This window comes from Hylaeus volcanicus, chromosome 4 (assembly GCF_026283585.1).
Source record: "Hylaeus volcanicus isolate JK05 chromosome 4, UHH_iyHylVolc1.0_haploid, whole genome shotgun sequence".
NCBI classification, from domain to species: Eukaryota; Metazoa; Arthropoda; class Insecta; order Hymenoptera; family Colletidae; genus Hylaeus; species Hylaeus volcanicus.
In genome coordinates this window covers 26,857,060-26,884,401 of record NC_071979.1, presented here as the reverse complement: position 1 = coordinate 26,884,401, position 27,342 = coordinate 26,857,060, and the positions used below count along the sequence as shown (strand labels likewise).

Sequence of the window (27,342 nt, the reverse complement as noted above, 5' to 3'; positions counted from 1 at the left end):
AATTCTATAATGCCAACGTTCTTTTGTGTACTAATCTAGACACGTTGCGTTCCTTCGCAACAAGATGTCGCTGAACGTGCACATTTTAGAATTCAGCGCGTACGGTCGATGGAGGATGAAGTTTCACGAGGAATTGATAATTTTTCATTTAGATAACTTTACGCCTCGTGGCTGCTCGTGGCTAGCCTAGATCAAGCTCTGCTAGCCGTCTTTAGTTGTAGTTTTACAAGTGCCGCTTTCATTAAACGCGAGTAATTTTTTAATTTTTTCAAACTAAACGAATTTGAAGATTTTTTATTTAACTGACAGTTCAAGTGTCAAATAGTTGTCATTATGAGTAACCAAAAGACGGTGCCAAATGCAGTGAAGTTTCTCATAGGAGGAACCGCAGGGTTTGTTTTATAATTCTTTTATAGTTAATTGTACAGTAAATGACATAATGTTACAGAAAACAAATTAAATAAAGAATACATTTACTAATTAATTACTTTAATTGCAATTTTATTTTGAGTTGTTAGTTTTAATTACTTATCGAATCGCAAATTCTGCGTATTTTAATTTTTCAATTATGTAAAATATTTACATTATTGCAAAATTATAATTTTAACAAAAGATAAGATTGTTGTTCAAATATTATGTAAAAATATGTAATAGGAGCTTCCATATTTTTAGAGCTAAAAATAGCTTTGTGTACTTTACACTTTATTTAAGGCTTCTTTTTTTATCTGCATTTTTTTATGCTTATCATCTTTTAAAATTTAAATTAAAGAGTTAGAATAATTTGAATTCATTGCGAACATTTTATTCTAGAATGGCTGCAACATGTTTTGTTCAACCATTAGATTTAATAAAAAATCGTATGCAATTAAGCGGTACAAAAACATCAACTATGAGTATAGTATATTCTATAATTGAAAAGGAGGGTTTCCTAGCATTTTATTCAGGTTTGTCTGCTGGTTTAATGCGTCAAGGTACATATACAACTACCAGACTTGGTATTTATACCTGGCTGTTTGAAGTTGCTTCGTGAGTATACCTTTGTCACTATGGCCTGGCAAGTGAAACAATAACTTGGAAGGCTGTGACTTTACTCTCTTGGTCTTGTTGCTATTTTTTCCAAAAGCTATTATAACTTGATAGAGTCCTCCTCGATATAGTAACTGATAAGTGATCAACCAAAAAGATTCTTTCATTTGCTGGACTTTAGTTATGCTACCTGTTGAACAATATAAATAGGAGAGATACAAAGAATATTGTATACATCATTGGTTTGTTTTCTCATTCGTTATATTCAGAAAGGACAGTCAACCTAACTTTGCTGTAAAAGCATTGATAGGTAGTACAGCTGGTTGTGTAGGAGCATGCGTAGGTACTCCTGCAGAAGTTGCTTTAATTAGAATGACTGCCGATGGCAGACTACCTCCTGGTATGTCTATAATTTGTTCTTCCTTTGGTCAGGATTTCTCAATGCTGAACAGTGTTGTGTTTTTAGCTGAGAGACGCAATTATAAGAATGTATTTAATGCGCTGGTTCGTATAGTGAGAGAAGAAGGTGTTTTAGCATTATGGAGAGGCACTGTGCCAACAATGGGAAGAGCTATGGTTGTAAATGCTGCTCAATTGGCATCGTATTCTCAAACTAAAGAAATTTTACTTGACACTGGTTTGTATAAACATAACAAAAAAAATATGAAACAAATTGTAATTGCTTGTTATAGCATTGTTTTTTCTTCATTTGGATAGGCTACTTTAAAGAGAATATCACATTGCACTTTGTAAGCTCCATGATTTCTGGTTTAATAACAACTGCTGCTTCTATGCCAGTTGACATAGCTAAGACAAGGTAAATACTGCATAACCATAAGTTAGCAACATATTTTAATTTCAATATGATTTTCCATGTTTGCATCCTACATTTCTTACAGAATACAAAACATGAAAATTGTGGATGGTAAGCCTGAGTTTAAAGGTGCAATAGATGTCATAGTTCGGGTTTGTCGAAACGAGGGATTATTTTCATTGTGGAAAGGTTTCTTCCCTTACTACGCTCGTTTAGGGCCGCACACTGTGTTGACATTTGTTTTCTTAGAACAAATGAACACAATGTATAAAACACATTTTGCATAACCATAAATAATACGTAAATATGGCAAATATACGTGCAGTAAATCGATATCTTCGAAAAGATTCCAAACACTTATTTAATGCAATTTTTAGTTAATGCATTGTCTTATAAAAAAGATTTCAAAAAAATCTGTTTGTATTTAGAAACATTGTTGTAGGTTACATTCACTCTTCCAGTGCAGTGTTCATACTATATTATTTGTGACTAGTGTGTGCTTTATACATGCTTCGTACAAATCTTCGTCGAGATAAAAATGTGCTTGCAAAACGTTTTCTTTGTTACAAGTACTTTGTTATTGTCTAACCTCCGTTTGTTTGGAATTTTATGTGATTATTAATTCGAAATTACATCACAGTTGCGTAACTATTGCATGCATATTTTTACAATGATAAATCTCAATATTTTTTTTTTTTGTACAAAAACGATACATTCTATGAACATTCTTCTAAGGAAACACAAATCGTTTGATACGATTTTTTTACTCGTTATTACTATAGAAAATATATATTTTATTTTTTGTTTAGTAATATTTATATTGTGTAAGGTTTCCTACCATAAAATTGCAACCCAATTAAACTATATAAAACAAATACATTTTTATAGTATTTGTACGAATGAGATTGCAATGAATTGTACAAACTATAGTGATCAGCAACATGTATAGTTACTGCCAGTATATATTCTTTGAATTGTATAAATAAATATTAAATAAACGGAAAATGTTATTTTTCTATATTAATGTGTTTTCATTACAAATCAGGTATTTACACGGACAGGTCTAAAGTTTAACTTCAGAGGGAATTATGTGATTTGAATATTCATTAAACTAGTTAATAAAGCTAAAGTGAAATGACCTCGTGTCTCTTTTCGTACGCTACATCGGTCACAACAGTGTGAACGGCATTGAGATCTGACATAAACAAATAATTTGTTTTTATTGCATCCGTAACACGTTTACACTTATTTAAATATTTTATTCGCATGTTTAAATCTTATCTAAATCCAAATAGAAACGTTCTACGAAGTATTTCCTTTGATAAGGTTATACAAAGAGAAGTTCTGTAAATATAGTGTAAAAGAAATATTTTATTTTATTTATAATGTTTAACAAATAAAGACTTGATATATATATATTAATCGGTATGATGATTATTCTTAAAATTATACATTTAAAAATTGCAAAGTATTTTACTTAATATTTATCACGATGTCAAAAAAGAAAAAAGGTGAAGCTTGGGGGGAAAATGGATTTGAAGATTGGGTATGTAAAGAATAGCTAATGTCTAGTTAGAAAATTAATCAAAATAGATCTGTATATAATGTAATGGTTTTAGGGTGGGTATATGGCTGCTAAACAAGCAAAATTAGAGGAGCAATTTAAACTTGAAGCAAATAATGAATTTAAAGATGCATCAAAAATATTTGAAGGAATTGCAATTTTTGTAAATGGCTATACAGATCCAACAGCAGATGAACTTCGTCGTTTAATGATGGCACACGGCGGAATATACCACCACTATATGAGGCCAAGAGCCACAACCCATGTCATTGCAACTAATTTACCATATTCTAAAATAGTAATGTACAGAAAAAGTAAAAATCCAGTTCCTATTTGCAAACCTCAATGGATTGTGGATAGTATAAAGGCTGGTAGGGTTTTAAATTTTCAAGATTATTTACTCTATTCTCAATGCACAAGCGTACAGCCTCAATTAAACTGTATAATAAAAGATAGAAAAAGTAGGACAAATGGTAATTTTGATGCAAATAGTAAGATACAAGAAGACAATAACATTTTAATGAATGATAACAAAAATAATGAAATGGTAAAAAGTATTAGTACAAATCAGAATATTGTAAATCTCTCTGTGCCTCATACTTCACGAGATGCTCTTTCGACAAAAAATTCAGAATTCATATCAGAATTTTATAATCATTCTCGATTACATCATATCTCAACTATGGGAGCAACATTTAAAGATTATGTTAACGAATTAAGGGATAAAAGCAATGGAAAATTGCCTGGATTAATAAGGTTGAAAGAGTTACATGATATGAAGTTAAATAAATCATTATCTGACTCTCAATGTAGCTTTAATAATGAAATATTTGAAGTACATGAAGAGAATAAAACAGATATTAATCAAGGACCTGTTATAATGCACATAGATATGGATTGTTTCTTTGTCTCTGTGGGTCTTAGGAATAAGCCAGAATTAAAAGGCTTACCTGTTGCAGTAACACATGCAAAAGGTAATAAGAAAGTTTCAAGTAACAATGAAAATAAAGATGATGAACATGGTTCATTGTCAGAAATAGCATCTTGTTCCTATGAGGCTAGAAAAGCTGGAGTGAAAAATGGCATGTTCTTAGGAGAGGCATTAAAAATATGTCCCAATTTAAAGACGATAACATATGATTTTGAAGGCTACAAGGAAGTTTCCTATGCATTATATGATACCGTAGCGTCGTACACGTTAGATATCGAAGCCGTTAGTTGCGATGAAATGTATGCGAACTGTACTGTAATACTTCAAGAATCTTGTTTAACACCAATGGAGTTTGCAGCTGTAATTAGGCAGGAAATAAGACAAAAATCAGGTTGTCCTGTATCAACAGGATTTGGGAGCAATAAATTATTGGCAAGGCTGGCAACCAGAAAAGCTAAGCCTGATGGCCAATATTATATAAAACAGGAACACATTGGTACCTTTGATGTACAAGATTTGCCAGGTAGTATTAGATAGATAGTGTTATTTGTAGTTATTATTACACATATTATATTAGTGTTGTATCTACTCAAATTAGGTGTTGGATGGACAACAACACAGAAATTAAATGGTATTAATGTGCACACCTGTGCAGAATTACAAGCGATTTCGTTATCAACGTTACAAAAGGTATTTGGTAAAAAAATGGGAGAAATACTGTATAATATGTGCCGTGGTATAGATAATTCAAAACTTAATTTAGAACACATTAGGAAATCAGTCTCTGCCGAAGTTAATTATGGAATTAGATTCGAGAATAATCAGGATGCAATAAGTTTTTTGAAAAAGTTATCCGCGGAAGTATGTAATCGATTGGAAAAAGCTAATGCAAGAGGCAGATGCATTACATTGAAACTGTTAGTTAGAGCTAAAGAGGCTCCGAAAGAAACGGCAAAATTTATGGGTCACGGGTTATGCGACAACATGACGAAATCAAAGAATCTTATCGCTCCTATCGATGACGTTGACATTATAACAAAGTAAGTTAAAGCTACGTTTGTACTTCTGTGGATGGTACCTAAACGAAGGAATAATTTGTCTATACGCTCTAGGGAAGTCATCGCGCTTTGGAATCAAATGCAAAAAGTGCCTGAGGATGCAAGAGGCATCGGTATACAGATAACCAGATTAGAAATATTGAAAAATAAATCGCGCGATACTCGCTTAACGAGTTTTGTTAACAAGAATAAACAAAGTGACAAAGTAAATAAGGGAAATGAAGTTCAATCTTTAACGCATGTAAATTCTATCGCGTCCGTTTTTGAAAACAAGATCGTTCTCGATAATCAAGAAACGCATATTCTATCTAATATCAACGAACCAATTTTGTCTAATATTCCCGAAAAAACTCAGAACGAAACATCAAATTTCAAAGTAGATAAGAACCTTATTACTGTAGCAAATAATAAGGAACGAGTCGAAACTAGCGTATCGAATGCCAATGAAAAGAAATCTCAAAAATGTGTACAAACGCGCCATGAGCATTTTTTTAAACAAACTAAACCTGGGGTTTCGAGGTCAACCAAGTTTGAAATGCCACCCATAGAAACTATTGATATGAACGTTCTAATAGAATTACCCGAAGATATACGAAATGAAATACTTAATGAATACAGTGTTAAAAGAAATCAGAATAATCCGAACATTAACGAAAATAAAAACAGAAACTGTACATCCTCGACGAACGAAACAAACACTGGTGAGCTTAATCGCAACGAGGAAAATATATCGTTCTCGCAAGTAGATCCAGATTTTTTAGCTGCACTATCGGAAGACATGAGACGCGAAGTACAAACGTACTGTAAGGCTAAGAAAGCAGAATGTTTCAACATCAAGAAAGATGAAACATCGCATATCGGTGGAGAGGCTGCGAGAGGTCAACAAAATGTAAAGGAATACAAAAAAGTTGAGCGTACTTCGAAATCAAAGAATAATAATAAAAATTCTAAAGTAACATCTTCTAAAAATAATAAGAAGAAAGGTATAAAGGCTGCGTTTAAAAACATAGAGAATAAAAATGAGCCTGAAAATAAATCGGATAAAAAAAATGGTAACGGTGTTTCAAGGTCTTTGGTATCTTGTGTGGAAAGGATCGAACCTAATAAGAATCAGATTACTGCGGACGAAACTGAGGCCATTCTTTCTCACAATCGAACTATAACGGAAGATAATGAAAGTGCAATTCAACATCAAAACATTTTAATTGATCTCGTCAATCGGTTACTTAATTTACCTCTAGAACAGGTAGCGTTGATGATTAACTTTTTATCGCTACAAATTACTGTATTCCATTCATGAAACGTCTTCATCGGAAAGCATACAAAATGTTATAGTGACGATACCTTGTTAAATTTTGATCTAGTCGTTTCATGTAGTGCAAAGGATGCATGCCTGATAGTGTAATACTATCTTTTGCAAGTATATTTTGCGGGATTAATGTATATATAAAATATACGGTTGCAGGTGAAGATGCAAATACAAGTATGGGTTACTAATTCTAAAACTGTGAACGAGGTCGATTTCTTATCACTTGCAACATTTCTTAGCATGCTTCCGGAGAAGAAACGCATCGAAGAGTTACACATCTTGTTGAAAACCATGCATAGGTATATCTAGGTTTTATGCAAGATTCGTTATATTCACCCCTATAGCAGGTGGATATTAAGTAATGTAACACATAGGGTTGAAGGAATAGATATCATTTTACTCGGTTACGATTGATAAATAAAAATGATATTAAAGACATAATACATTAACTTATTTATGTTCATATTTTTAGATGTATGACAAAAACCGGAAATTGCATTTGGCATAGGACATACAGGAAAACAGTAAAATACGTTCAACATTATATGCAGATTGAATACAACAGCAATCTAATGGTACCACCAATCAAATGCAACCTTTTGCAGTGTAACAATGATGTAATGTAAATTTCATCGGAATTTAATAAATTAATATTTTTACAATGATTAATAGGAAACCTATTTACAAGCAAACATGATACTTACCTTCAATTTCATTGAACACAGTATCAGTATTTTTTAGATAACATATTAATTTACAATCAAGAACGTATGTTTTTGAAAGAATTTTGCTCAAAGGTTTCATATAAATCGGTAAGAAGTCATAAACCTCGAATTCGTACGTATTTTTGTAATATATATATATATATTTTTAAATATACTTTTTACTTTGTAATCGTTACGCGCAGGGATGGTGAAAAAATAGAAAGGGGTGAGTTAGGGATGAGCGTTTACTACTCCCATTCGGTAGTTCCCGGCGGCTTAGATGTTAAGTCGTACAAAACTCGCGAGATACCAGGTATTGCAGATATTTCGATCACCATTTTCTTCAGCACCTATGAAAGAAAAATATATGACTGACGGGTACAGTATCTCGTATCGAAAATCGATCTACTTTAAACATGATCAGAGACGAGCAATTTTATTCGTTATTATTATTTAAATGAAATATTGCTCACCTCTGGTTGAGATCAATCATACTTACATGCAATGGCAACTCCTTGCCTGGTATAGCCGGAGTGCCAGTCATAAAATCGTTAGTACAGAACGGCCTAAGAACAACTGAACGTTGGCATGAAGGTATCCGAGAAGCAGCGTCACGATTAAAATGTAAGGGAATTAAAACTACTGGCATCTGACTGATTGCCCCCATACAGCCACTAGCAGCTAACATTTGATTTGCTACATGATCCGCTTCTCGGAGCGTAGCTATCACATTCGACGTAAGATGAGTCGGTGTGATATCCGTTACAGGAAAATGCAATTGAAGACCAAAAATGTAACACACACGATTTACATTATGACATACGCGCGGAATTAATTTTGCAAGGAACAATAGATCCTCCCACCCTATTCCTTCCGTCGTGGTTACTTCGCTAGATAAACCTACTACGTAGCTGTAACTTCTCCGATCTCCCTAATAAATGTATCAAGTGTATTAGATATATATCACATTGGCGAAATCGCAATCATCCGAAATTGATAAAACCGTACCTGTACTCCTACACTGCGTATAGGTAATAGCGTTGCGGTGATATGATAATGACTCGAAACTCGTCGTAAATGCTGTCGTTCGGATTCACTGGTCGCGCTTTCTACACGATTTAGCAGTCCGTGTTTCTTTTGAAGCATTTGCTCGTATTCCGCCATTATTTTGACTATCACCTTGAATCAAATAAAAATGTTTTAAATTTGATTAGAAAGGATAAGAGATCGCATTATTGCTAATACCGTAATGGAGGATACCTGCGTTTCTGAGAAATCTTTGTCCATGTAAGGTTCGTCTGCACACAGAATGCGGACAGCAAGCCCAGGTCCAGGAAACGGGTGACGAGCAACAAGCGAAGGCGGCAGTCCAAGATCACATCCCAATTGTCTCACTTCGTCTTTGTGAAAGTCCTTTAAGGGTTCTACTACTTGACCCTGTGCTCTTAACGCTCTGACGAGTTCACTATCATTGTGATGTGTTTTTATCGCGTCTGCTTTACCTGGCAGAAACGTTTGCATCTTATGTAAATCTGACTGGATGCTTCTTAGATAGGTATGGAAAAAAGTAGTAAATAAATGTTATTTTTTAAAGTATAAATAACGCATTTATAAATGTCAATTTACCACTGGCTAATGTACTCGCACTTTCTATAAGATCAGGCCTAAGGGTGCCTTGTCCAAGAAACACTTCTTCTGGTTTCAAACCCATTTCCGCCATTGCTTCATTTGCTACTTTTACAAAAACATCTCCTATAATTTTTCGTTTCTCTTCTGGATTAATTGTTGCACATAACATTTTGGTTAATCTAGTTCTCGGACTAGCTCCTGTTCCGCTTATTCCTTTATTGTTTATAGCATTTGTATTAGCTACTGAAGCGACATTATCCAAGGGGACAGACGTCGTTCCTTGCATGAAGTAGTGAGCAGCATTGATTACTTTCAATCTTATTCCCAATTGTGCCAAACTTTGTTCTACGAATTGTGTTTCCCCTTTCCGCATGAAGCCGTTATTGATATGCAGAGCTATGACTTGCTCTTTGCTTAAAGCTTTATGTAATAATGCTGCGCATACCGTCGAGTCCACACCTCCGCTCACTAATAACTATGATTGTTTTTTTTCTATTTTAATTGACGATCACATTTTGATATAGCTTATACTATGACTTTAATCTCTTTCAATTACCTTCCAAAATAATTTATGTGTATCATATATACTTAACTATTGGACATTACGTTAACTTTATGAATTTGATGCAATGGGTTTTGTATCAACAGTCTCCAACATTTAAATTGCATCAAGATTATTATAAATTCCGAACATAAGAATGAATAATTTTATACAAGCAAAAGAAAGTAATTATTACACAACTTTGTTTCTTACCAAAACTTTTTTGTTGCCAACAGTCTCTTTGATGTACTGAATACATTGTGCCTCTCGATTATGAAGAGTATAATTACCCGTGAGGCCAGCAATACCAAACAAAAAGTTATGCAACATTGTTTTCCCTTTAGTTGTAAGATCTACCTCTGGATGAAATTGTACACCATACAAATTCATTTTGTCACTTGCTATTCCTGCTATAAAGTTTGGTGATGTGGCAATGATACGAAAACCATCAGCCATCCTACCTATACTATCCCCATGCGTTAACAGTACCATTTGTGCTTTCTCCAAGCCCCTAAGATATAATTAATTTTTTCTTTATATCACATTCAAAGGTCGTAGCGATAAATCAGAGAAATTTGTTAAACTCACTTACTTAAATAATAGGCACTTGGAATCTACATCAATTGAGAACTGACCGTCTTCTCGTCCGTCCTTTCGAATTACTGTACCACCAAATTCCTTGTTCATCATTTGCATCCCATAACAAATACCTAGTACTGGTACACCTATTCTAAAGATATCTGCATCATATTTAGGTGCATCTTCTGCATATACAGAACTTGGCCCTCCAGAAATGATAATAGCCCTACAATTTGTAGTTAAAATAATAATTACCATTTAAAACTATATCAACTGTTATACTGAAATTACACGATACACAGTTGTAATATTCTTACTTGTATCCTTTCTCTTGAAGAGTAAATGCAGGTGTGTCAAGAGGTAAAATTTCACTGTGAACATTTAGTTCACGAATTTTTCGATCTATGACTTTACCATATTGTGCACCTGCATCTAAAATAGCCACTCTTTCATCGGCAGATACTATATCCATTGCTCCTTCGTCAGCCCCATTATTTCTCTCTGCGCGAAACAACAACCCATCCGCACTCTTTTCCATTTCAAAATTTCGTATATTGCTATTACTATTGCGGTGATTTCAATAATCCTATAAAACGGAAAATTAAGTAACTAAAGTACCTTTAGCTTTTCTAAAGATATCAACAGTTTGTTATAACTCAATGTCAAATAACAGATGTTATAAAAAAAGAGCTTCTAGGTTGAAAAACCATATACTGTACTATAAATACCATCCTGTTACAAATATAGAAAGATTCTACATTGGTAGAAGCATTGCTATAATTAAACATCAACTTTTTTGAAAATATGTTAACAAAAGAAGTATTAGAAAATTGATGATGACTTGAAAATACAAATTTCTTTAATTACTCATTCTTTTATATGTATATCATCATATAAAAACTTTTGTGATAGAATAAGAACTACTTAAATAGATATTCTGTTGATAATACAAAGACATGTATTATATTTTACCTCATAATACAAAATTACATTGTGATCTTATTACTAATCATTGTAAATAAATTATATAAGTTCCTGCGACCTCGTTACATATTAATTATTTCATTTTTTCTACTACTCCAATCTTATGGAAAACAGATGTTGTACAACCGTGTACTTGAATTGCATATTATATTTGCAAATATTCCTTAGGATTATATAAAACCATATTATATAGTTTTTTCTCTAATAAATGGAGAAGTTAAATAGGCTGACAAACCTTGAACAATAACTGAAGATATCGCTATATAAAAGTATAAGATGCTATTATAGTATGTCACAACCCAGCATAAGTTCTGACAACTACTGTACATTATGCATATTACAGCCAACTTCTAAATTTATTTGAAACGATGTATGCGTGCGATCCAAATGGTCCGACGAATGAATCGAACGATCTTTAGGAGAAAAATTGCCGAAAACGATGTGTAGCAAAAAATAAATAACCGGCCGTAAATTTTATGCGCACGTTTCTTAGAAACGAAGATATTACAATAATACACCCGCTGTACGAATCATCTTTCTAAAGCTAACGAAAATGTATCGAAAGACTTACCAAATTATACGAGGCAGAGAATATTTCACGCGTAAATCACCAACTAACGCAAAATTAATTACAGCAAAACAGAATGTGCACTCTCTAGACGAGGCAGCCATTCAATCGCCTGCAATAGTCACAATGCAGCGACTGTCTTCAGCTTGGAAGTAACATGGAAATCCAACATTACAACGTGAAAATTCCTACCGAAATATATTATTTCTCGCATTGACCGCATTAATTTCATAAAAATGTTGTTACGTAGATTGCATTCGCGTTACTATTGTACACGAAATTAATATATCGCCATTAAAAATTTGTTCTACAAATATCGTTTCTTTAATAACCAAACATTCCTATAACCTATCTAGGTCTTTTATGGAATGGAAACAACATGAAGCTAGCAAAATCTGGCATTTATTGAGCAGCTTTTTTTATTGTTCTTTATATATTTCTATAGTATAGTTACATAAAAATGTAGTAATCTCGAAGTATTTAGAGTTTATAACATGCGATCGAACTTTGGGTAAATGTTTCCGTTTACCCATATCGAAGTCAATGACACTAAATAGGTCAGACTGAATGTATGTTTTTACAGGAAACTTATATTAATATGGTATCTTATAAATGAATAGTTTTAAGACCTTAGAAGAAGTTTCTGTATCTAGATTATTAGAACACGACATCGCAAGACCTTGCATACTGTTTCGGATTTTTTGTTGATGTCGGATACAGGAAAAGTAACGTCAACCATAAATCAATGGGTGCATCCAAAAAGACCACCGCTCACTAAGCCGCTTTCTGAGCGGATGAGCTTATGAATTTTTCGCTGCCAAACATAGCGACTGAGATAGCGACCGCTCCCTGGTAGCAGCTAGTCACTCAATATATTACTACTTGCTTGCTTTACTTTATTTACAGTGCGTTATTGTTTTGGTACGCTGTATACACTAATTCATACATGAGTCTTATGTTAATCATATTCTTTAGCATCTTATATCTAATACAAAAAAAAAATATATATATACTTTTTTGAGCGCTAGTGGCGCCATCGGTGGTAGGACGCCCAAGTTTGTCACGAAAATAGTTCCCACTTTTTTTTTAAGATGGCGCCACCGATACTCTTAATCAATTTTTCTTTAATTTTCATCGATGCGTAATTAATAAGATTCGTTGCTTTGTAACACTTCAAAATATTAATTAATATGTTAAATTTATCACGGTTAGAATATTTATTTAATGCAGCAATAATTATCGACTTTTACGGGGCGACATCTAGTGGCAGTAGTGGGAACTATTTTCACTACAAACTTGAGCGTTTTCATGTATATTTTGTGTGTATTAGATATAAAAACGTTAAGAAATATGGTAGATTAGCATATACATCATGTCAAAATAATAATACGTTGTAAATAAAGCAAATGAAGCAAGTATTAGTATCATTTATAATAAAATTATGAGTATAATAAAATATAATTATAAACGTCCTGCGTAACATTCATACGCTATCGAATAGCGAATACAAATGAAAATCGTTCGATGGGAATTTCAAAATAAAAGAAAAAGAAAATTTAAAGATACCATAAAATGTCATCCGTGGCTCGGTTTCCCTCCTATGAGAAAACGAACAATTACAAAATTCCTACGAACACCGTAAACAACCTTTGTAGCGATACGTTTTTTCTACCTACAGAGGTTGCTATACACGATACACCAGATGATTGTTGGGTCTCGTTCAACGATGGCGTATACGATTTAACCGATCTCTGCAAAGTTTGGTCCGGTACCAGAGAAATCAAGCCAATATTGGCTCACGCAGGTAAAGATATAAGTCACTGGTTCGATCACGAGACAAACGATATCAGATATCACGTTCATCCCGTTACCGGAGTCTTGGTGCCTTATTGTCCCCATGGACCGATACCGGATGTCAATCCTCACGTGGTACCTACGTCTGCATGGCGACCACTCGACAGATGTCCTTGGTGGCTCGATGGAACTTATCGAAAGGGACACTTGACCAGAAACCCAAGGCCATGTAGAATTTTAAACGTCCTTACTGGAATACAAGTTGTTATAATGGTAGGAGTTTTTATCTTAATTAGATTTCGGTTATTCGATTCGACTCGTCCTCGGAGTTTGTGAACAACATAACCTAAGAGTAGAAACGAAAAATAACAACGGAGGGCGCGGAGATTCGAACCCACGATCCTCGGATCCACAGTCGATCGCTTTACCTACGCGACCAATCTTAATTATACGTTTAATTATACAAAGTTTTGAGATTAACTTTTTGTTGATGTACTTTAATAAAGGTTTGCGAGGAAGATTCCATCAGGCGTATTCAAGAGCGCGTCCTTCTTTACAATGCAAATGGAACGTCTTATACGTGGAAGTTCGAAGGAAAGGATTTGGATCTTGATTCGACGCTAACTGAAAATGGCATTCCGGACGAACGGGACCGTTTCGTTGCTTGCGGACTCCCTGATGATTACTATGTCCCGTGTCTTATGTGTTATTATAACGATCCATGTTCTTGTAAAACGGAACAATGAACACTTTCGGAGAAACGCATGAGTTTATTCGAGTGCAAGATTAGAATTCGATGTTATATACTCATTTATTATCTTCAACTATTACGTACTTCTCTTTGTTATATTACAGTCTCGACATTTATAACTTCTTCCAATTACGATTTTACTTTGAGAAAAAGATATCAAATTTGATTAAACGTAATTATGAATTATGATAATTCATGTTTATCGTCCGCTTTTGTTTACCTCGCGATTTCTTATTTTAATAAATTCGTATAAAGAAACCTTTATTGCTCGATGTTTACTTCGCACAACGTATTTCGATCACGTTCAAACGGTTTTCATCATCCTCTCGACGCTTGTTCCCGGAATGTCGTTCGGTTACTATTTGATTTTTCGTCGGGTTTTGCATCGTTTCTGAAACGTAACATAAGAACGGAGGATCGTATACAGCGAGTTACAATCATTTGTTCGACGCGTCAGCACGCGTCTATTTGTACACAAATCAATAGTATTCTATCGGTGAAAAATGTTTAGTGCCTTTGAAAAATATTTAAAGTAACTTCGGGAAGAAAAAAATGCGACATGTTCCCGTTTGTAATTCGTGCAAATTTCATCTCGCGTATTCTCCAAGGACGATTTTGTCGTTCTTCGATCTGCCAGGACTCGTTTCCATTTCCAAGGAGGAAACAGTTCATTTTAGGAATGTGCTTTCCTACGCATTGTAATTATTTCTCTTCGAAATCCATGAAAGTAGCCGTTCTTGGAGCCGCGAGTAAAACCGGTAAACAATTTTGGGTAAATTTTCTATTCTGTAACATCGTACTATAGGAAGTTGTTCTTTTTAAAACTGGTAGACAATTTAGGTTAAATTTGTTTAAATTTCCTATTCTATTTTTATTGTATCGCAGAAAGTTGTCTTTCTTAAAATGGGATAATAATTATAATCGAACTTGATTAAATTTTCTATACTGTATTTATTATAATACCATAACACAAGAGAATTCCTTTCTTAAAACTAGTAAATAATTTCTACTAAATTCGATTAAATTTCCTGTTCTATATCCATTGTACTGCTATACCATAGAAAGTCGTTTTTCACAAAATTGATAGATAAATAATTTTAGTTAAATTTCCTCGTTCTATATCGATTATGTTACTACAGGAACATTTCGTATAACTAATAAGAAATTTCTATATTTATAAAATTCTATACTTATCACGTTGCTGCATCACAGGACGTTGCCTTTCGTTATTCCTGAAACAATCACCATTGATCGACGAATTGGCAATCTACGATAACGAGTGCACCTATGGCCTCGCGTTGGATTTAAATTACATTGATACAGGATGCAAGGTCAGCACGTGCAATCCCTCCGAGTCGTGCTTGAAGCAGACGTTGGAAGGGGCGAAAATAGTAATGATCGTTGGGGATCGAACGATCGGGAAAGAATTAAATCCGTGCGAGATATTGAAATGCAATGCCGATACGTTATCGGACCTGCTGCCGAATGTGATTAGATTTTGCCCTCAGGTAAGCAACGACAACGTTAACGATACTAACGAGTTATCGCGCGAATAACTATTCATACTCGTTTCACGTGATTCCCGCGATGTTCTTGGTAAACGTTTCATCTGCGATTCCGCTTATCCGAATCTATGTATCCTGGAGCGTTTGTAATTGATAGAATCTGAAAAAGCCGGTAAAATATGGAGTCGGTATTTCCTTTTATTCCAGCAAAACAAGCAATTTCTGGTATCGTCGTCTTCAATTAATCGCCGCTACCGTTACTCCGATACACGCTAATTAAGCTATTTGCTACAATCTCGAACTTCCAAGAATTATCGATCGCATTAACAATTTTCTTGCCCGTTCGGTATTTCTTTTTTCCGGACGTGCACGCATGGAAACATTCGTGAAATATCAACGATGATCGTATCGTTTAGAGCGGGGCTTCTTAAACATTTTTCATTCTCGACCCCATTTCATTCTTTTCGCAACAAAGGACGTGTAAATAATTCGAGAAAGGTCTCGAGTGCAAAGGGTTAAGGCTCGATTCTTTTTCTGTGCCTGGAAAAACAAGATATTCGGGTCACTAGCAATTCTCATAGAAATTCTTCGGAAATCTCAAATTAGAGATCTCATTTTCGAAGTCAATCTGAGCTTAGAATTCATGGCAATAGAATGGTAAAAAAGCATTTCGAGTTGCTGGTAGACACCAGAAAAAAAGGTCTCGAGTGCAAAGGGTTAAGGTTCGATTCTTTTTCTGTGTCTGGGAAAACAAGATATTCGAGTCACTAGCAATCCTTATAATTCTTATAATTCGAACGTGGTAAATTAGAGATCCCTGATATTTTCTGGCAACGTACGCCTCGTGTTCGGCTTTCAATTTCGCTCACTGTCAACCGCGAAGTACCGTGCCCGTGAAAGCCTCAAATATCTTGTACGAACGATCGTTTGACCGATAAACTTTGATATTTACATTGCGCTCGTATCCTGTTCACGAACGTTCGCGCGCTCGCGACAACGAGAGTGCGTTACAGGACCGAACAAACGGCTGAACGATCGTGCTTTGCACAGGGCCAACCGTAGTCTTCGTATGTGTAGCAGTTGGCCTCGGCTTTTAACGCCTTCGCAGCTTCATTAATTACGAGCTGGCTGTTTTCGACATTCTTCGTGACAATCTCGACAAGGACACGGATGTTTGTCGTTGATCGTCTTCCATTTCCTTTATAGCGATGACGCGTTACTTTTTCTGTTTCTCTTTCCGTTTTCGTATGGTCTGGTCGGTACGTACGGCTGGTTTTATATCCCGTAAATTCTTCGAGATATCGATACCGTACAGACTGTGTACACCACCAAGTCCGTGCGATTTTCGATATCGTCGTTCGCGCGCGGTTACGTTCGCCATTTAAATTAATCGTCCTCGAGAAAGAAGGATGTAAACTGCTAACGATAAAATAAAATCGCGCATCTAACGTTTCGAACGATTTCTTTTTCAAATAAATGTTAAACGTACTTGATTAGTGAACATCGAATATCGACGTATGATTTAACGTTCTTTTGTTTGATATGCTACAACGATACGATTAATATAATTAATGATTGACAATTAAAGATTTACGTATAATTTAATGTTCTTTTATTCGACGTGTTTCAACCGCGTGACTGATATAAACTTACTGCTGCTCGTGTAATTAAAGTATCGCATCAGATTTGTAGCTATCGTATCAAATTTCATCGTTGGAGAATTTCAAATATTTCAACCCTTTGCACTCGCTGTTTGCACTGACAGTTTCATTACAGAGAACTAAGAATTCAGATGACCGAACCTTCTTCCACTATGATTGGAGGAGAGCCGAGGAAATGAAATATCTTACCACTTACACTTCGAACTGTAAGCTTATTAATTTATTTATGAATCAACATCGCTGCGAACAGTTCGAAGATTCGAGGTCGCCTCCGAGTCGACCCTCGAGTGCAAAGGGTTAACTCTTCGTACCGGTTCCCTTGATCTCCATCAAAATTCCTCTCAGAAAAGAGTCTTTGTCTTTTAAAAAAGTCTCCTTCTGTTGCCAAACGTAGGCTTTGGTCGCTGTAGCGATGAATCCGATAAACAGCTTGATACCGCTGGCGATGGAAATGTACAAAACGGCCGGCGTTTACGAGTACAGCCGTGTTTTCGGTGTAATTAGCCTGGACTGCTTGAGAGCGAACACTTTTGCCGCGGAAGCCATAGGCATCGAGCCGGAGTGCGTGACCGTGCCCGTGATAGGTGGAAGTTGCTCGAAGACGTGTATCCCGATATTTTCTCAAGCAAAGCCTTGCAACAAGATATCCCTGGTCAATCGTCTCTTATTAACTCGCCATGTTTCTTGACACTCTAAGCGAACGATGCGTCTAATTATTGATCAGGATGAAGCTAGGCGATTGACGAACGCTGTGAGGACGACCGACGAAGAGATAGCGAAGGCGAACAAGGACAAGGATACACCGTCTTTCGCTATGGCTTTTGGGGCAGCCAGATTCTGCGTGTCACTTTGCAAAGGTGACATTTTTTACGAAATTTCTTGTTAACGTTTATGTATTATATACAAGGTATTCTACGTACGAAATTGAATCGAAAATGTACAATAAAATTTGTTCGTATGACGCTTTATTTTCGATAAAAGTATATATATATGTATATATATTATACAAAAAAAAATACATGTCGAATTGAGTAACCTCCTCCTTTTCGAAGTCGGTTAAAAAGAAATTAAAAACATGTTCCTTCAAGGGGTCAAAACAATGTAACGAACACATCCGATCAACTCTCGATAGAAAATATATAATTATAAATAATATATATATATATATATATATATGTTTCAAAAGTATATATGTTTATATGTTTATATATATGTTTATATATATATATATATATATCATAAGAATTGACGATGTCAATACTTTTGAAACAGTTACCATTAAAGGAACACGTTTACAGTTTTTTTTTTTCTTCGGAAGATGAGTATGCATTCATTAAAATATTCCATTTCTATTTTCAACGTGTTAAATTTCTTCGTTGTCCCATTTAGCATTGCGACATCAACGCGGTGTCGTGGAATGCGCTTATGCTCGATCCTGCGTGATACCGGAGATAACATACTTAGCTGCTCCGTTGGAATTAGGACCGGATGGAATTCAGAGGCATTTGGGTATTCCACCTTTGAAGGATTACGAGTGTAAACTTCTCGCGGCAGCCGTACCTGTTCTGAAAAGAGACATCTCGCTTGGGGTGGTGCGAAATCTATGTTTCTTCTGTTAAAGTTTCTTGTTCGATTAGTTCAACGAGACTTTGATAATTTTGAAATATTTTCGATATGATTTTGGTGAAATATTTCAAAGGTCTTGAGCAGTAAATTCTATTTTTTCATAAAGAAGTGGTCATAAAGTTTGTAACGAATCGGTTGATTTAGATTTGTTACAATTTGAGAAAACAGTTCGGTAACATTGTTTATTGTTTCACAGACACTTGCTCTTGGCCACGAGAACATTCCCTCCGAAGCGAATTGCACGAATTCGTCTTACGTATCGCAGTCTCCACCCTAATTTCGAAATCAATTATATATACAAAGGAAAGCCATAGTTATGTAAATAAACTTTTTAAAATATCTATCTAAAATGTAAATCCTATTTTTATTTTCCGATTTTTACATTCGAAATGAATTTTTTTGGTTCCTTAATGAAAAGTCCCGTCATCCATTTCCACCCATTAAAACTTTGTAAATATTACGCTTCATCGGTTGCCATCATTTTAAACGTATATTATTCGAGATCTTTGCTATTTATGTTACCGTTTTTCTGCGCGCCCCGTGCCGCAGCCTTCGTTGTTCCCGGGCGCAACGGAGACGTGGCAAATGACAATTTCAACGAGAACATTTTATGTTTCTTCACGGTTTACGATTGCAACGAGCCCGTGGTCTCGCGGTGCTTCGGAATGGCCGCGATTCGATCCAAAGAATCTCGAACGACGGTTCGTCGATCTTGAAATTCCGTCTGCGGATTCCTCTTCTTCTTCTTTTTTTTTTTATTCAGCCGTCGCGTCCGTACCGTTTCATTCACGTTGATCGTTATTGACGATAGTTGAGTCGCAAGACACGCGGGAGGTAGCCTTCGAGTGATTTACGATCTTATCCAGTTGTACCGTCCATTAGAATTAACCTTATTTCATTATGGCTCTCAAAAGACGAGCAACCCATTGACGTCCAGCTGCTTTATTTATCGATTCTGCATTCGCGCGCCGCTGAAATACCCTCTTAGCTCCCATGGAAAGAGTGAAACACGAGCTCTCTCGTAAAAAAGTAACGAGTCAAGGTAAACGAACATAAATTCGGACGTTGGACCTAATTGCCGTTACGTTGGGATCGTTAAAAGAGGAAAGCGACCAAAGTTACCGGAGTAACTATTTTAAATGTTCACCATCTTTATCAATATTGATATACTGTAAAATCCGTATGCACTTTCACAGTATACTATCTTGTAAAAAATAAAAATACTCGGTTTTTTTAGAGTGAATAAAAATTGTTTTCTTATTATTTAATACACGTATAATAAATCCCAGCGAACAGATCTTGAATTGGGTCGATAGTTTCAAAAACAAAAAATTGTTGAATATAGCCGTAACTTTTACGCGTCCAAAATGGCTTCTGCCTTAAGAAAATATATAGAAAATAGATCTTTTGAAAGTTTTAGACTATAGTATCCCTTTTAAAGCGACGGTGTAACTCGAATTTCCTGCAATAGGTGTCATCGTGAAAGCAGGAACTTTGCACCCCTAACTTCGCACCTCTCTCAGCCTCAATCCTGCCCCCCCCCCACAATCCTGCGTTTACCTTGCTCGGGATACGCCATTAGTCGAATCGCTTGATTCGCCGAAAATCTCAGTTGCCACTCGACGGGAGCCGAGAAAAATGGAAACAATGGCTCGTAAAGCACAGGAGACCGCGAACCGTCGTGTCGAAGCGAAACGCGTTACTCGAGATCGAGCCGCGATAAACCTGTAAAATAGTTAATGGCGATCGTAATGGCGGCAGCGATCCGTTCCATAGACCATTGTTTTACGAGCGAGCTGGACGCATTTATTTTCGCGTAAATCGACAAACGTCCTGACGTAAACGGTTGTCCAGGTTTTCGAGCGAGCCTTGAAAACAAAGCGATAAAGATACCCGCGGTGGCTCGCACGGAAATATAGTTACAAATCCTCTCTCATCCACGCCTGTCGAGCACCAAACACGCTCAAACCTATGGGTTTCGTCTTTCGATGATGCTGCCGAGAAGGAGGAATCGTTTAACTCTTTGGGGTAGGGCAGATTCGAAACAGTCTCGCCTTTTGCTTAGCTTTTTGTAGCATTTTTATTTTCTGTGTAACATTTTAAACCGTCTCAAAAAGTTTACTAAGCCTTCAAATGAGGTTATGCTCGGGTTAGGTCAGTTTTGCTGAGCATTGCTCAATTTTCTTCAGTTTTCTTCAGTCTTCTTCACTTTTCTTCACTTTTCTTCAGTCTTTTTCAATTTTCTTAAGTCTTCTTCAGTCTTTTTCAATTTTCTTCACTTTTCTTCAGTCTTCTTCAATTTTCCTAAGTCTTCTTCAGTCTTCTTTAATTTTCTTCACTTTTCTTCAGTCTTCTTTAATTTTCTTCACTTTTCTTCAGTCCTCTTCAATTTTTTCAGTTTGTTACAGTCCAGTTTTGCCAGTTGTGTTCAGATTAACGTACTTTCCCTCGGTGTTTCTCCAAATTTGTCGAACGCGCCTTAAAATTACAATCCAATTAATACTCCGCGTCTTAATCGTCGATACTTAAAAAGCCCAAAACGGAAGATCACGATACATGCATAAAACCAACGATCACGGTAATCTTCGGAACAAATCTAGCCTATCTAAAACGATCAGCGATCAATGAATTAGATACCGTGAAAGTTTCGAAGTTCGGTCACATAATATCGAAATTCTCGGCCGGTTCTAACGGTGTGTAGTCTAATTATAAGAAATCAGCACCGGTTTCGACGCGGCAGCGCGAGTTTCTCGGCTCGTTTATTATGTGTATGGCCGTCGAGCAGCATAACCAGAGTCGCCTGACCAAGGAAGCGTTTGGATCTGATAAGAACAAATACAATCTGGTCTCAAAGATTCTAGAAGCGGACGCGGTTTTCGAAGAGCCACCGCATCACCGTGTCTCGGGTTACCAGGTAGATACGTGCAACAAAAGTAGAAGAAACTCGTCCTTTCCGCATTCCCGACACGCCGTGGTGTTCCCAAGTGTGCGCGGCGACTGCAGACAAGGTACGGGACGACTGCAGCTGGCAAACTCTTTGGCAGAAGGGATTATTGCGAAGCTGCGAAGAGGGAAAAGGCGCGGGTGTTGCCTATCGCAAATCCTGTCTGAGCGTGTCTTAAACTCTCTACATTCCAACGCGATTCAACCTTAGCCACGGCGAGCGGCCCGGTATAATAATACGAGCTGTATAAACGCCACGTTTCTCTGATGTAACCGTCCCGTCGTATGAGTTATTCACTCGACTCGGGACCGTGTTCGCTGAATCGTACCACGCGGGCCTTATCGCGGGCTGGCCCACCTGGCCCATTTCGCCCGGGCCTCGCGATGCCCATACCTGCACGGGGAAGATACTGGTCGTTTCGAGATAGTCACGTTCGAAAGTATAATTGGAAACTTTTGTATAAGCAGTCCTCCCTGCCATCGCTCACGTCCATAATATATCGATACGTATATCTACGCGCACGTTCGTAGTACTCGAGAAATCATTCTGGCAACAATGCTGACTGTTACGTGATCATAATAATCTGTATGTTTCAAAACGAGCCGTGTTGAAATTATACAATTTTGATATCGTCTTCTTTCTAAAACCGAGGCGGTGAATTTATATCGAAGTAAGTTAAAATTCTGTATTAAATAGATTCATAGAACCAACCAAAACCTCTGACAGTGGCGCGTAGAAGTAAATTTAGATTCTACGTTAACACGGATAAATGCTTTGCGAACTTCCGAAATTCTGAAACTTCTGGCCTAGTTGTATATTACGTCCGTAAATAAAAATTTAATAACGGAACATTTTTACATTAAAATTAATTAAATTAATTTTACACTCAAACGGCGTATTAAACATAAAAAGAACGTAGATGACTGGTACACGACTTCGGAGTCACGCGAGGTTACACGGGGTCAAGTGTCCGGGACTAGGGGAACTCCCCCTATATTTTTCGCGACCGTTCATCTTTCACCATTAAAAGATTCTACGGCACTTTGTCCGTTGGCTTGTTACTTATTGCGCGCGGATACCGTGTTTCGAATTCATCGTCGAGGCGATCCTTCACGTTTGTATTATCAAGGCCGACCGGTGCGTTCACGGCAAAAAGATTGATCGTTGCACGAAACTATTTAAGACGCGCATTAGTCATGATCGATGTCTCATTAAGAGCGTCGAGTTATGCTTCGCGTCCACGCGCGAACGTGACGAAATCGTACGAACAAATGACGCGATAAAAAAAAGAAAAAAAAAGAAAAATAAAGCAACGTACGGGGACGGTTCGATTGCGTGCGTTCGCCAAACGAGTTTGCTAATCGAGAAAGTGTCGCGCGCGGTGATACCGGCTGCCAGAATCAACGAATTCGTGTTGCGCATACACACGTGGCGCGAACAGGTCTCGCAGATCGGGAAAGGCCAGGGTCGCTCACCTTTCGTACACCCCCGCATCCATTTAGACTTTACACGCTCTTAGTGGATTAATCGTTCGATGATATTTCCGTTGGGGCGAATCAGTAACTCCGGACGGGTTTAGCTGGAACTTTCCTTTCTTCTTGTTTTGTTTTAGGCTGAATTCAATTCACGCCACTTCTATTCCTGGTTTCTAATCCTAATTATGGAAATCTATATCGCGCATATTTACAACATTGATACGTCGATATAAAAACATTGGAAGACAATGTGATTAATTATTAACACCTCTTAAAAAATGTATGTACGATCGACGGTAATGCAATAGATGTTATTTATTATACAGAATTAATATATTTATATTTATAATTATATGGAGTTGTTATACAGAAATTATTTTATGGATGTAATTATATAAATATTCATAAACACGATATAATACAAATATAATTTAAATATAATATATTACATAAATCGGGTACATTTCATAATGTTTTCTTAAAAAACAAAATTTTAAAACATTTGCTGAAGAACTCTTTACAAACGATACTGCTTCAAAAATCGGTTCTCCTTAATTTCAACCGTTCAACTCTCCAAAACGCGATGAAGCTAGCTAAAGATACGTATAAAGCTCTACAAGATCCAGTTAAAAATTTTGAATAAACCGAGGAAGGTGCCAAACCGGACCAGTCTGAAAATTAAGCGTGATCTACCACAGTATAAACAACCGAACAGCAATCTTGAGTTTATGGAATGCTTTCGGCGCAAGTTCGAGAACCGGATGCTCCTTTTGGTTCGTCCCTCGGTGGAACATCGTGGATAGCCAGGACGTATCTGCGTGGTTCTTGCCACTGCAAGTTGTAAGTCGGTAGCGCCGGGAACTCGCGGAGCAGGAAATTAATCGCATAGTTTCTCACGACATAATAATGGCGATACCCAGCTGCCCGTCTCCAGCGTCCGCGTGTCTTCGCCTGTCCAAGATCAGAAACGTCGCGTCTATCGATAATTGCTCTCATTACGTCCACGTTAACGTCTTATGAAACGTTAAAAATATAATCGGTCTCGGCGTAACGACGGCAAATCGACGCTAAACGCCGCGGTTAACGAGCAAAACGGTTTCGTAGGAACTATTTTCACGCGAACGCGAAAACAAGTTGTTCGTTAACGCGAACCGATGGAGGACTCGTTTAGAAATTCTCCTCCCATCTCGATTCGTACGTTACCTTTCCGAAGAAAAACTGTCATTCGTTCGTTAAACAAGAAACCATACAGTTATTAATCGTCAGTTACCACGATCGCTGGTTATCGCAGCGAGCAATTATCAGAAATGCAATTGCTAGGAGGGTTGACATTTTATCGAAACAAAGCGGTGGGAAAATAATATTGTCGCGACGGTGCGAAGATGTTGCGACGATGTAAAGTTGCGGAAACGAGTTCCCGCGCTTCCGGTTGCCAGGAGGCGGCAAACTTTTAAAACAGAAGAGAGCGATCCGAGAACTCAAAGAGAGAAGACGTTTCGTTACAAGTCTCCAAGATTATCGTTGTATTATCGTTATATTGTTTAAAAGTTATACTTTGTTAATAAACTTTATATTTAATTAAAATGAATTCTCGTGCTTCAACCCCCCCGGCGCAACAAGAAATATTTTTAGAATATTTCTATGGAAACGAGGGGTTGCGAGCGATCGAATGCAAAGGCTCGGAATAAATTTCTACGAATACGTCCGTCGCGATTGGTCGATTCGTGATCGGTTATTTCCACAACGCAGCCTCCAGCGGCTGGATCCTTTAATCGCTCCAACGATCCAGCACGCTTATGCCCCGGGATAACTGTCAACAACGATCGAACGACGAACGGTTATGCCACGCTAGAAATACATAAGCCCGTCGGTATTCGAGCATTAGAACGCCGCACACGATCGGTTTTTCTTGGCAACGGCTGGCGCCGTCTGGCTCCCTCTTTCTTGTTGAATTCTTCTAATCAAAGAGGTTATCGAGGATTGCGCAGTATTATTCGTGCGTTCTTCTGCCCAAGGACGAAGAGTGGAGGACATACGTCGCGATTAAGAAGAGAAATCGCTTCGAGCGTACTAGAACGTCAAGGAAGAACTCGTCTCGGTACCGCGCGGCTCGTGAGAAAATCTACGGAATCGAATCCCTCTGGCTGAGCTCTTGTCTGACCACGCGCCTTCCTCGTCGTTAGTCTGCCATTTCCATGTCGTTCTTTACGTCCCAAAGAAACTCGCAGGTGCTCCTCTCGCGATGTGGAACAGGGATGCAGAATAAGAAACGTATGAAGCCTCTAAGAGGAAGTTTATCATAGAGTACTTTCGTTTGGACCCCTTCACTTCTTCGGTGGTAATTTAGGCTTTAAACGTAATGGTGGGACCTTTGTTCCTCGCCATCAGAGGCAGAGATGAGCAAAACCCTAGGCTTCGAATAAATTTGAAGTTTGCCACTTTTGAATTGACAGAACGTTGCCAGACTCGTTATCGAACAGACGTTCTTTGTCTCTTTTACTGATTGAGTTCTTGTTATTGTTAATAAACGTTCCGAGTTCTTACTCCTTTATAAAAGACGCGTTGATTATTAAAAATATCTACTCCTCGACGTGCCACCATCCTCCGGCGTAACAATAGTATAAGGTACTACAAAAAAGCCTGACTTCAGGGATTTTTCTATCTCGAGTCGAAGTCGAACTGAATTCCCGATTTCAAGAACTAACTTTCTTCGATCAGCTGTTTATTCGAACGTGGAAGCGATTCCGGTCCACGATCCAAGTGTATCGTTGGGCTTTATACGCGACCATCCTCGGCGGCAACCCTTTGGAACCTGAGACGCCGTTTTGAAACAACGTCGAGGGCTCGCTTGATGCCAGCAGTTCCGGGAACTGGCGGGGATAGCTTTGTGACGGGAATAGGATCTGAAAAATTGACGGGAAGAGGAGCTTTACCGTATTTCCGTGTCGTTTTTCTCGTCGCGAGGAATCTCGGTGTTCTCGTTGCTCGCTGGCAACACGGGGGACGCAGTGTTTTCGATCGAACGTCGGGGATAGGGATCCATCAAGGCGACGATTATTTTTCGTCTCCGTGAATTCGTCACCCTAGGCGTTCTCACTTGGACGATCAGCGCGTTCTAAGGACCGGTTACAAGGATGCGTTAGGACGATAAGAGGATCCTGGAGAACAAATGGACGGGAGGTGAACGTCCGTACCGGGTCCATTTCCTGATATGCCGGGTACGAAAGCGTTAAGACGCTAATCGTATCGAGTGACAGCTATTGTAAATGTACCTATTTCGCCACCGCGTATCTGTTGCGTTCCGAGTCATCCCTACGGAGCAGTTCCGCATCGCCATTCGTCTCTGCGTTGCTATTCATTTATGAAACGATTTAAAAGTATCGCCGAATGTTCTATGAAACGTACATAAGATATTCTCAAAGTTAAAAAGAAATTAAGTAAATTTTGTTCGGTACAAAAAAGTCACGAAGGAGGGTTGATATCAGGCAGCTTTATGAAACTTGCAGAATTTTGTATTCTATGTTTGGGTGATAATAAAAATAAAAATAAAAAAAAAAGTCTTCAGTCTTTTTGTTTAAGACAAAAATAGAAAGCTCTACAATCCTCGCACATTTGCACACTTTGTATCGAAAGAAAATGATTTGTTATCGTCAAATATTCGATAAAAGACCCTGTAAATTTCCTTGTGTATCTATTTGATGCATAATTTTTAAAAAATTCGTCAAGAAATGCCTAATTTTCAGCGTTCTGAACCAAGCTCCTTCTTATCACCAAATATTCGATAAAAGATCCTGAAAATTTCCCTGTGTAATTTGATACAGATTTTTAAAAAATTCGTCAAGAAATGGCTAATTTTCAGCGTTCCGAACCAAGCTCCTT

General features: G+C 37.2%; 5 protein-coding genes across 6 annotated transcripts; 4 read left to right on the top strand and 1 right to left on the bottom strand.

Moving 5' to 3' along the window:
- Positions 1-100: 100 nt before the first annotated feature.
- Positions 101-2,858, top strand: LOC128874729 (mitochondrial 2-oxoglutarate/malate carrier protein-like). The gene is made up of 6 exons (XM_054119746.1): positions 101-392; positions 811-1,026; positions 1,296-1,426; positions 1,493-1,663; positions 1,744-1,843; positions 1,926-2,858. Exons 1-6 carry the CDS (start codon positions 334-336, stop codon positions 2,125-2,127), a joined length of 879 nt encoding a protein of 292 aa, XP_053975721.1. The 5' UTR covers positions 101-333; the 3' UTR covers positions 2,128-2,858.
- A 92-nt stretch (positions 2,859-2,950) lies between these two features.
- Positions 2,951-7,367, top strand: LOC128874726 (DNA repair protein REV1). 2 transcript variants are annotated; one of them, XR_008456691.1, is made up of 6 exons: positions 2,951-3,386; positions 3,460-4,858; positions 4,934-5,375; positions 5,448-6,376; positions 6,462-6,639; positions 6,859-6,998. XR_008456691.1 is itself a non-coding variant. In XM_054119743.1 (6 exons), exons 1-6 carry the CDS (start codon positions 3,333-3,335, stop codon positions 7,326-7,328), a joined length of 3,384 nt encoding a protein of 1,127 aa, XP_053975718.1. In that variant the 5' UTR covers positions 2,984-3,332; the 3' UTR covers positions 7,329-7,367. The 2 variants fall into 2 exon arrangements, 1 of the variants encoding a protein (XP_053975718.1); XM_054119743.1 differs by adding an exon at positions 7,175-7,367 and having other exon boundaries at positions 2,984-3,386; positions 5,448-6,639; positions 6,859-7,001.
- Positions 7,368-7,544: 177 nt separating this feature from the next.
- On the bottom strand, positions 7,545-11,861 carry LOC128874728 (GMP synthase [glutamine-hydrolyzing]). Its single transcript, XM_054119745.1, has 9 exons — positions 11,711-11,861; positions 10,473-10,741; positions 10,169-10,381; positions 9,790-10,087; positions 9,033-9,510; positions 8,667-8,908; positions 8,415-8,585; positions 7,906-8,337; positions 7,545-7,756 (listed from the first exon to the last, which is right to left on the bottom strand). The coding sequence occupies exons 2-9, from the start codon at positions 10,691-10,693 to the stop codon at positions 7,655-7,657; spliced, it is 2,157 nt and encodes a 718-aa protein (XP_053975720.1). The 5' UTR covers positions 10,694-10,741; positions 11,711-11,861; the 3' UTR covers positions 7,545-7,654.
- Positions 11,862-13,104: 1,243 nt separating this feature from the next.
- On the top strand, positions 13,105-15,119 carry LOC128874825 (cytochrome b5 domain-containing protein 1). Its single transcript, XM_054119919.1, has 2 exons — positions 13,105-13,774; positions 14,008-15,119. Exons 1-2 carry the CDS (start codon positions 13,280-13,282, stop codon positions 14,245-14,247), a joined length of 735 nt encoding a protein of 244 aa, XP_053975894.1. The 5' UTR covers positions 13,105-13,279; the 3' UTR covers positions 14,248-15,119.
- LOC128874824 (malate dehydrogenase, mitochondrial-like) lies at positions 14,812-20,144 on the top strand. The gene is made up of 6 exons (XM_054119918.1): positions 14,812-15,010; positions 15,465-15,760; positions 17,813-18,070; positions 18,143-18,275; positions 18,808-19,010; positions 19,241-20,144. The coding sequence occupies exons 1-6, from the start codon at positions 14,812-14,814 to the stop codon at positions 19,319-19,321; spliced, it is 1,170 nt and encodes a 389-aa protein (XP_053975893.1). The 3' UTR covers positions 19,322-20,144.
- Positions 20,145-27,342: the final 7,198 nt, after the last annotated feature.

Bases quoted from the DNA above. Each gene is read 5' to 3' on its own strand.
- LOC128874729 (XM_054119746.1), top strand. From the start codon at position 334: ATGAGTAACCAAAAGACGGTGCCAAATGCAGTGAAGTTTCTCATAGGA. The intron at 1,664-1,743 runs GTTTGTATAAAC...TCATTTGGATAG, and splicing joins AGAAATTTTACTTGACACTG to GCTACTTTAAAGAGAATATC. The intron at 1,844-1,925 runs GTAAATACTGCA...CATTTCTTACAG, and splicing joins GTTGACATAGCTAAGACAAG to AATACAAAACATGAAAATTG.
- LOC128874726 (XM_054119743.1), top strand. From the start codon at position 3,333: ATGTCAAAAAAGAAAAAAGGTGAAGCTTGGGGGGAAAATGGATTTGAA. The intron at 3,387-3,459 runs GTATGTAAAGAA...TAATGGTTTTAG, and splicing joins AAAATGGATTTGAAGATTGG to GGTGGGTATATGGCTGCTAA. The intron at 6,640-6,858 runs GTAGCGTTGATG...ATACGGTTGCAG, and splicing joins TTAATTTACCTCTAGAACAG to GTGAAGATGCAAATACAAGT.
- LOC128874728 (XM_054119745.1), bottom strand. From the start codon at position 10,693: ATGGAAAAGAGTGCGGATGGGTTGTTGTTTCGCGCAGAGAGAAATAAT. The intron at 9,511-9,789 runs GTAAGAAACAAA...AAACAATCATAG, and splicing joins TTGGCAACAAAAAAGTTTTG to TTATTAGTGAGCGGAGGTGT. The intron at 7,757-7,905 runs GTAAGTATGATT...TTTCTTTCATAG, and splicing joins GCAAGGAGTTGCCATTGCAT to GTGCTGAAGAAAATGGTGAT.
- LOC128874825 (XM_054119919.1), top strand. From the start codon at position 13,280: ATGTCATCCGTGGCTCGGTTTCCCTCCTATGAGAAAACGAACAATTAC. The intron at 13,775-14,007 runs GTAGGAGTTTTT...ACTTTAATAAAG, and splicing joins GAATACAAGTTGTTATAATG to GTTTGCGAGGAAGATTCCAT.
- LOC128874824 (XM_054119918.1), top strand. From the start codon at position 14,812: ATGTTCCCGTTTGTAATTCGTGCAAATTTCATCTCGCGTATTCTCCAA. The intron at 15,011-15,464 runs GTAAACAATTTT...GCTGCATCACAG, and splicing joins TGGAGCCGCGAGTAAAACCG to GACGTTGCCTTTCGTTATTC. The intron at 18,276-18,807 runs GTGACATTTTTT...TGTCCCATTTAG, and splicing joins CTGCGTGTCACTTTGCAAAG to CATTGCGACATCAACGCGGT.